The sequence below is a fragment of the Manihot esculenta genome, chromosome 7 (genome assembly GCF_001659605.2).
Source record: "Manihot esculenta cultivar AM560-2 chromosome 7, M.esculenta_v8, whole genome shotgun sequence".
Taxonomy (NCBI): domain Eukaryota; kingdom Viridiplantae; phylum Streptophyta; class Magnoliopsida; order Malpighiales; family Euphorbiaceae; genus Manihot; species Manihot esculenta.
The window spans coordinates 29,002,974-29,012,516 of NC_035167.2; the positions used below are offsets into that span (position 1 = coordinate 29,002,974).

General features: G+C 35.4%; 1 protein-coding gene across 5 annotated transcripts; it reads left to right on the forward strand.

The window, feature by feature from the left end:
• Positions 1–1,020: 1,020 nt before the first annotated feature.
• Positions 1,021–7,184, forward strand: LOC110619715. Of its 5 annotated transcripts, XR_006351307.1 has the most exons (6): positions 1,026–1,212; positions 2,069–2,241; positions 2,817–3,690; positions 5,514–5,686; positions 5,812–5,986; positions 6,218–6,377. XR_006351307.1 is itself a non-coding variant. In XM_021763261.2 (5 exons), exons 2-5 carry the CDS (start codon positions 2,075–2,077, stop codon positions 5,915–5,917), a joined length of 1,302 nt encoding a protein of 433 aa, XP_021618953.1. In that variant the 5' UTR covers positions 1,021–1,212; positions 2,069–2,074; the 3' UTR covers positions 5,918–6,106. The 5 variants fall into 5 exon arrangements, 4 of the variants coding, with proteins under 4 accessions (XP_021618953.1, XP_043814534.1, XP_021618954.1 ...); XM_021763261.2 differs by lacking the exon at positions 6,218–6,377 and having other exon boundaries at positions 1,021–1,212; positions 2,817–3,672; positions 5,812–6,106; XM_043958599.1 differs by lacking the exons at positions 5,812–5,986; positions 6,218–6,377 and adding an exon at positions 7,048–7,184 and having other exon boundaries at positions 1,025–1,212.
• The last annotated feature ends 2,359 nt before the right edge of the window (positions 7,185–9,543 follow it).

Genomic DNA, 9,543 nt, shown 5'->3' on the forward strand with positions numbered 1-9,543 from the left:
GATACGGATAGTAAAATTAAAATACTAAACGAATTTGAAACGGATTCGAGAATTTTATGGATACTCTCGATTTTGCGGGTACCCTACCCGTTGCCATCCCTACATGCATGCATTGCTATTCAATTAAAAAAAAGCGCCATAAAGTGTAGGGGTCGAACCGAATTAATTTGAAAATTCAGTTCGATTTTTTATTCAGTTCGGTTCGGTTCAGTTCGGTTTTTAATTTTAAAAATTTTGATTATTTCGGTTCTGTTTGGTTTTGATCAGAAAAAAATTAAAAATATCGAACCGAACCAATTTAGTGATAATAATATGTTATTTTCAATAATATTGAAAAATTAAATCATATTAAAATTAAAATATTTTAATTAAATTTTAAAATATTAAAAATAAAGCGTAAAAAATAAAAAATTTATTAAAAATTGAAACCGATTAAACAGTATTGAATCGAACTGAATCAGATCGGTTCAATTCGATTTGATTTCTGATCAAAATCAGTTCGGTTCGATTTTTATAAATACTAAAATTTTAGTTTTTTGGTTTATTCAGTTCGATTCGATTTTAATTCGAACCGCCCGAATGCTCACCCCTAATAAAGTGTGCTTTTAATTTTTTTTTTTTACTATTACGTTCTAGATTTTATTAATTTTTAAAAAACACAATCAATTTTAATTTATATTTTTAAATAGTAAAAAATAGTAAAGTTTACATAAAAATATTAATAATGTTCTTTTTTTAAAAAATTTAATGTGATGAAAAGGTTTTTATTTATATTAATAAATTTTTATATTTAGTTAAAATAATAAAAGAAATGAATTATCAATTTGAATATATTATTAATTTATTTAAAATAAAAACAATTGAATTTTATTATCTTAAAATTTATTTTTAATAAAAAAAATTTTTATTAATAAAATAAATTAAATTCTATTACTATAATAAATTTTCCAAGAAATGTATTTTGTGATTAATATATATATAAATAAATAAATAAAAAGAAGCTCATTTGTACCCGCAATGCACAGAGCAAAACCTCGCTAGCGTTTAGAAGAAATTGCTAAACCGCCAGCCTTCGTCTGGGCGGGGACCAGTTGGAAATTTTAATGGTTTACAGTTTCAACTTTACAGTGATCACATTGCTCTGCTTAGGGTTTTAAATCGACTTCCAAAACCCTTCAAAACCTAGCATCTCTCTCTCTGCAACGGTATCAGGTAAAGTCTAAAGTCTCCTTACAAATGCATGTTCTTGCTTCTCTGCTGCAATTCTGTTACCCATTTCTTCATTTGTTGCCCTTCTGCTGCGAAAACGCAATAGCTTTAGTCGAAATTCAACCCAACCATCCGATTGCTTTTATTCTCAATCTTCATATTTGTTTATGCGTTTTTGGCTTTTTGGGTTGTACAGGAGGTTTTTTTAGTGTTCGAATGTTTTTCTTGTTTTTGACGGAATTATTCTTCCGCTGAATTCTTTATTTATCCTCTGCTTTCAATTTGGCCATTTCAGTGTTTTTCCCATCCTCTTGTATTGTCAATAAGAATGTGCTGTTGGGTTAGATATTGAAGAATTGAAGTTCAGCGTTTGAGACCAGAAAAGTGTTTGAAATGACATAAAAATTATGAAATTAATTTCTTTTCACATTTTTCTTTGGTATCGTTCATGTGTGAATATTGGGAGAATTCTCTCTCTCTTTCTCTTTCTTGTTATTTTATTTATTTGTAAATTATCTTATTACGTCCCAGTAATTTCTTCTTCATGATTCTGTCTGTCTCCTGCTAGTATAGACCAGATGCATTGCTTGCTGAATTTTCTGTTAGAGATGTACCATCTCTCTCTTTAATTTGTTTATGTAATTTCTTTCCAAAGATTCCTGAGTATCATGGAATAAATTGTTGTGTATTTTCGCCCCTTTGAAATTTCAAAATATTTCTTGATGTTCGGGACGCAAGTTTTTTTTTTTTTTTTTTTACAATGATTGCAACTGTGGACGACTATGTGATTTGAGCACTTGGTATGTCTAATGGAGAGTCAGTGGTGTTGATGTTCTGATTTTCATCCTTTATTATGTAGGTGTGCATGCTGAAAGGTTGTGGACGATTTGGCATCATGCATGCTACAAAGGGTGGCTGGTTAAGCCGCCAAACATATGCCCTAGCAAAGAGCAATGAGTCTGGAGGGAGGAAGTCTCGTATTCGGCGTTCAAAGGAGGAGAGAAAGGAAATGGTTGAATCCTTTATAAAGAAGTAATTTGCATGATGATTCTCTTTGGTCAAATGCTTACTATAATGCTATTTCTATATGGATCAAAAACAATTGCTAAGTTTAATTGCTTCATCAATCTTTCCCATCCCTCTTATTTATTGTCATATAGGAAGTCACTCACGTGTCTCTATACACACGTGTGCACTCATGGACGAATCAGCTTGAAAATTCTAATAATTTAGTACATAAGCTTGGTGCATATGTTAAGATGAGGTTTTTTTAGGTATTGCATTCATTGTTCTTGATCAGCAAGGATAGAATCCTATAGGGCGTAAAGGGTTTCCCTGTTAGTATACAATATTGAAATAATTTGAAAAAATTCAGAATGTCTGTGACAACTTATATAGTGGGTATCAGGTTCGTGTTAACAAGCATCTATCATTTGTGCAACACAAAATGATAGCTAGTAGGTAGTAGCTTTAATGTTTACCATGAGGATGTTTTTCATTGATTTGATTAATCCTTTCATTTATGACTTCTCTTTCTTCCCTTTTTCAAGTTATCGTAGTAGGAATTACTACTTGGATATATCATTCATTTAGCTAACATTTTGCAGGCACCAGAGCTTAAATAATGGGAATTTTCCCTCTCTAAATCTTACACACAAAGAAGTTGGTGGGTCTTTCTACACAGTAAGAGAGATTGTTAGAGAAATAATCCAAGAAAACAGGGTGCTGGGCCCAGCTAAGGATTTGCCCGAGGAAGAGGATGCTGATAGTTTATTGGTGAAATACCCATTGGGTACAATTTCTACAGAACCTGAAGCTTCTCTGCCTATTTCACCAAATGGAAGTGCTTTTGCATCTGATCAGAATCAGAATACAAGCAAAGAGCCTAACTTAATTTCTGATGGGCTTAGTGCTGAAACTGAGCGTCAGTGGTTTGAAAAGGAGAAAACCATTAATGGGAGTTACATAAATGTACCAAATAAAGAATGTGATGAAATAAAAGTTGCAAAGACTCAAGAAAGTGAAGCAGTGCAAGAAAAGGAAGTTATGGAAGAGGTGGCGGCCTCTAGGACTAAAGTGATTCAGATGGCAGATATAATTGTAGAAACATTTCCATTACGGCCTGTCGCTCAACCATTTGATAACGTGGATGCAAAGTCTAGTGAATTAACGGGTTTGAATGGAACCACGGTAGAAAAAGATGTTGAAGTACCCCTGGGAACAGTATATGGTGCTTCTAAAATAGATGAAATGAATTTTTCAAGCAAATCCTGTTTGGTGGATGATAAAGAAGTAGAAAACATAGCAAGCAAGCTGTTTGAAGGAGACTCCTGTTTGGTGGATGAAAAAGCCATGAAAACTGTAGAAAATGTACCATTAAATTCGTTTGCTACCAAAGATGGCATTACGGATGATACTCAGGTTGACATAGATGTTGAAGTGATATCATCTCATAACAGTAAGGTGATTACTGAAGCTAAGGTAATTTTTTTCCTTTTCTTTGATTTTGTGTGTTTAGGGCTTCTATTTGATGAGTTCTTTGCAAATATAAAATTAGCAACACAATTTGTTACATCATGCACTAAAAAACAAACCTTAAAATATGTGTATCCATGCAGTTTATTAGTGTGAAGAATAGGGAATATGAAGTATTGATGACTTGTGGGTTCCCACTCCAAATTAGGTACTAATTGTTTGCTCAAAGAAAAATTAAAAACAAAGTCTTTTCTTTTGCTTTTTATGTTAAAATAGAAACTCACGCTATTAATGATTATAGTGCCATTTGTGATGCAACATGGGATCTAAATGGAAAGACAGAGCATGAATTATATGTTTTGGATGACATAAGATAGTTTCTGTCCACAGCTGTGGTGTGGGATTATGTTTCTCATTCCATCTTCTTTTCTTTTTCCCTTTTTCTTTTCCTTTGAATCGTTGGGGGTTAAGAACAGCCCATGGAAAAATGTTAATCCTTCTTTTCTTGGACTTCTGTCAATTATTCTTTCTTTTTCCTCTTATGTTTCTTATTTACTTTGCTAAGCGCATAATACACTTTCAGAACCCTTGAAATGGACTTCTCATGCTGACTATCTATGTATATTGATGGATATTGAAGCAAATATGCTATGCTTTGCTAGTGCTGTAATCGAACTGAGCCGAGCTGAGCTTTGATAAGCTCAGGCTCGATTAGAAAATAAATTTAAAAGGTCGAGGTCGAGCTCGACTCGAGCTCTATTTATAAGCTCGAATTCGATTCATAAAATAAATATTAAATTCAAGTTCGGTTCGAGCTCGATTCGTAATAAACTCGTTTATCACATTAACGAGCCAATTCAAACTCCATTCAAAAAGCTCGAATTTAAGCTTATTTAGACTCGAATTTGAGCTCGATTATATTATAAACAAGCTCAATATAATTCAAATTTATTTAAATTATAAACAAATTTAAATTATAAGGTTATTAAGAGACTTCTAAATTAAATTTTTTTATTTAATTGAAGTATCTCGAACCCAAAACTAATGAAAAAGAATGTAGAAGGATTGTCATTTTATAGAGAAGTCACGATTCTCCATATCCTTTCAACTTTCGATGTGGGATTAGTATTAGCAAACAAGCTTATTCGCGAGCATGCTCACGAGCTTATTCACGAGTCAGCTCGCGAGCCTAAACGAGTCGAATACTGCTAAACTCAAGTTCAGTTCGTTTATTAAACGAGCCTAAAAAGTGAGCTCGAGCTCGGCTCGTTCAGAAAACGAGCCGAGTCCGATCGAGCTTTTATCGAGCCGAGCCTTGAATAGTTCACGAATAGTTTGGTTCGTTTACACCCTATGCTTTGCTGTTGGATTGTCTTTGTGTTAAGAATTAATGTTCAAGCATTGTTTGGATTTTTTTGTGGTAATATAAGAGAGGATCTTTACTAACAACTAATCATTGTCCTGTGGCATACACAGTTCTAAATAACTCTGTTTTTTTAGTCATGTGGTTCCCTTTTTTACGGCTTGAGTGACTTGATGCAATTAGCCATTAAAAGACTTGTTCTTGCAGTCCTTAACTGCTCATTCTCCACTGCCTTTCTTCAAGCTTATGAAAATGATTTGTGATGCAGCAAGTAGGTTATTGATGCAAAAATCTGACTATATGTGATCTCGTGGACCTAGGTTGAAGTATCTGTTGAATTGTTTACTTGGATGAAACTTTGAACTAGGCCCAGAAAGTATAAGGCATAGTGGTTCTGTATGTATGTGGGGATGGGAAATTTTGGCCTTCAAACAGTTATTGAACTACTTCACACGGGATTTTGCAGGTTGTAAATGCATCAAATAGCAACCATACCGAAACTACTCGTAATGGCACTCATGCAAGTACAAGCAACATTGAGCTTATCACCCAGAAGGATGTTATTGGAAATAAAGCTGATGTTCAACCTGGTTGTAGCTCTCAGAAAGGCAAGAATCCAACATTAGACAGAATTAATATGTAAGTATATTCAGTGACTGCACCTTCAAACTTGCTTGATTTTTAATCTTCTTTAATTCATTGACTGGAGTATTTCTCAGATATTTTAGGTTCATTTATTAGTCCTTTTCTTGGATTTTGGGCAGTAAATCATGGGAAGGTGCATCAAAAAATCCTGCAGAATCAGAAACTAACCCAGTGTTGGCTATTTTTAAATCTTTTTTGGCTGCATTCAAGAAAATTTGGTCTTAAGGAAGTACTTTTGTGTTCGTGTTTGCCTGCATGAGCGGATGAATTCTACATCTGCCAGAGTAGAGTAGTGTATGAACCCTCCCCAGTCTCGATCTAGTGGCTTTTTTCTTCTTTAGTATGAATGTCATCGGATTTGGAGGAAATGTTTGCATTTGATAATGGAAAGGGCTTGCAGTCTTTGCATGTCAATTTTGAATCAGTAGCATTACAACATTTTGGTTCATTTACTTTACAACACAAATGATGATCATGAACTCATATCGCAATGTGTATACATAACATCGCATCCTCATTGTGTAGGATATTATCTAGATTACAGTAGCAGGTGAAGGTTATCTGAATATGAGAGGAGAGTATTCTGGCAATGGATGCTGGCGGCAGCGGCGGCTGGGAGGAGGACGCCTGCATTCTCTTTATGTTGTTTGTGGTCAATGTGTGATGAAGTCCGATATCTATATCATATCTAACACTCCAGCTCCCTTCTCTTGTGGTTCTAATTAAATGAAATGGGGTAACAAATTATAATTTAAATGACATTTCTGAATCATTATTGGATAATTGAATTTTAAGTGAGCATGTAAATTTGTCCGTGAATGATCACTGTTAAAAAGAAAAAATATACGCACGAGGTTACCCAAAATGACTGCTACTATATAAAATATTAATTTTCCTCATTTGTAACGAGAATTTCTGATGAAACTATGGTATATTACTTGGCTGAATATTATTTGGCACCAAAAGATTCAACCCAGGTGCTGCTTATATCTGCACTTACCACCAAAATCTCCATATTTGAACATTCAACAGTACCCAATCATTGAAGAAAACAAGAAACAAGATGCAAATTCTTGGTCTCTTTAGCCTCTACCAAGAAGCCTTCAAGATCATCTTCTCAGGGAGAAAAATCTTGACCCAGATATCCTTCACCTTCATTCTCCCCCTTTGTTTCACCATCCTTTCAGACATTAAAATATCAGATGTTCTCTTTGCACAGATCACTCATAACCAAATCCATGATGAATCCAAGAAACTCTCCAAGCATATATCCTGTTTATGGGTCTATTTTTGGCTCTTCAAAATCACATATTTCACTGTACTCCTCATTTTCTCTTTTCTATCAAATGCTGCAGTTGTTTACACCATAGCCTGTGCTTATTCTGAGCAAGAAGAGAAGCTGACTTTCAAGAAATTAATGGATATCATCCCTAAGGTATGCACAGAAATTACCATCTCCTTCTTCCAATGCTGTTCTGCTATTTTCACTTACATAATGTTATCAGTATTATTAAATGGAGCAACCAAAGTAGTTGAAGATCTTTTCAACATCTATGTCATTTCAGTTCCAAATATTATGTTGCTTCTCTACATAATCACATGTAGACAAACAGCTAGTATAGCATCTTCTACAGAAGAAGAAGATCAAATTGAAATCAAGAGCAGAGTACAGATGAAAGGGAAGATATGGGTTCATTTATTTATATATTTGAAGATGACCATCTCTCTTATAATCATAGCAAAAGCATTTGAAGTAGTTGTTGTGCATGGAAATTCAGTAGGGTTGGTGAATAAGGTTGTGTGGGTGATCATTTTGCTTTCTTTGCTTTTGCTGCTGATTTTATTTGGACTTGTTTTGCAAACTGTGACCACCTTTTCTTGTAAGCCATCATCTTACCTTGAGTCCATGCTTTTGGATCCTTTACATGTCAATCCAGCAGACCACCTTCCTCTTAAGGCTGAGGGCGCATAACAACAGTTCATACATACATACATACATATGCGTGCATGCATGCATATGTATTTATGTTTGTATATAGGGTTATGTTGGAAATCAATACCATAGTATCTTTCTGCTTGTTCTGTGCCGTGTGTGCAGAAGTGGGAGTCTTATTCCTCCTATTGTTATTTATGGCGTTTTGCTTTGTGATTTCCTTGTTCTAATATAATTTCCTTTTCCAATAAAATTAAATAAATAAAACAAAGGAGACTTTAGTCTTTTTCTTATGATAATAAATTTAGTCTCAAAAATTTAAGATCTATTTTAATGATTATTTATCAAAATATATAAAAGCATTAATTATACTAAAAGCATTATTATTAATTTATAATATTTATTTAATAATAATGTACACGTTAAGCCTCAATTTAACTATGATTAAATTTCAAATTCTTAACTCTCAACACTCACTAATTCATTAATCATTGGATTTGAAAACATTGCAAATATCAATAGCATTATGTAGGTTATTGTGATGCATCTCAATGTACTATATTTTCATCCTTTGCGCTAACTGTAATACATATTATTCCTTTCTGATGATCTGAGATCCAGAAAATAAGGTTTTTTTACAATGAGCTCTGTAAAACTTAGAAAAAGCTTAAACCTAGAAGAGAGTATTTCTCCTTTTATAGGTTTCCTTTTGTCTGCTAGTGACGTGCCAACAGAACGAGTATCATTAGACCACCTGTCCCTGCTACGCTGATACGGACGTACGAGAGAATCAAATCTCTGCCCCATGCGCAACGGCCTCTGATTCTCTCTGAGCGCGGGTAGGCGGGTTTGCAAGGCGGATGGATGAATCCTCCTTCGGGTTTCGGGCTGGACCGGAGAATAGGAACAAAGCAGGGCCCAAATGGGATCGGCCCAAGGTGTAGTGAAGACGAGGCCGGCCTGGTGGAGAAAGCCAGATAAACCCGGTTGAGAGGCTGAGCAGACTGGACCCAGTTGGTGTGAGTGGCTTGAGGATCTCTAAGTAATGGGCTATTTTCATGGGCCTGGCCCTATACTGGGGTGGGGTGAACTCAGAGGTCATCAATTGCCCCTTTACCTTCTCGGCAGTTATTGCCCCAACTGTCGAGGGGGTAAACCCCTAGAATCATTATGACCGCGTCTGTTTGAATTCGGCTTGCCCTTTCATCTTATTGTCGCTTTAGCTTTAAATCTTCTCTATCTTTTTTCTATATTTAGCTTTCCTCTGCTCTTTGTGCGCGTTGTTATCCTCGCTTTCTTACTTTTATCTTCCCGGTACGCTTTCTTTCCTTTCTGGTGAATAGCCTTTAAGGATTCTGATGCTACTAGCCTAGAGTATAAAGTCACCCTGTTTCATATTAAAAGCTCAGCCTCTGACTATATATTACTAACATTTCCTTCTCATTCTTGGAATCCTTAACGAAACAGCGAGATTTCTCTTTTCGATCTTCCTTCCTCTTGTTCAACCGTTCTTCCGAAAGATGCGGGTTTAGTTTCCTTTATTGTGCGGAAGGGGTATGATTTGCCCTTCCCTCGCTTCAGCTCGGGTTCCATGCCGAGCTCTCGAGGTTCCGAATCTTCAAGGCTGTACATCAGTGTCAAGTCAGTCTCAGTTGCTCTAATTGTTTGAGCTCTCAGGTCCTCTCAGACTTTGAGATCAATCGAGGACTTCAGGGCAACAGGAAGAAAGCCTGCCCCACCTCCTGATGATGCCTTTCCACATATGTTTCAAGATATTGAAGGTTTAACTTGTTCCATTGCTCTTCAGAATGTTTCGCTGGTTTTCCTGGGTATGCATGAGTGTATCGTGCATCACACTTGGGTGTAGGTTTGCAACATTCACTTGTTCCATTGCTCTTTAGAACGCCTACCTATGACG

Bases quoted from the DNA above. Each gene is read 5' to 3' on its own strand.
- LOC110619715 (XM_021763260.2), top strand. From the start codon at position 2,075: ATGCTGAAAGGTTGTGGACGATTTGGCATCATGCATGCTACAAAGGGT. The intron at 2,242-2,816 runs GTAATTTGCATG...AACATTTTGCAG, and splicing joins GTTGAATCCTTTATAAAGAA to GCACCAGAGCTTAAATAATG. The intron at 3,691-5,513 runs GTAATTTTTTTC...GGGATTTTGCAG, and splicing joins AGGTGATTACTGAAGCTAAG to GTTGTAAATGCATCAAATAG.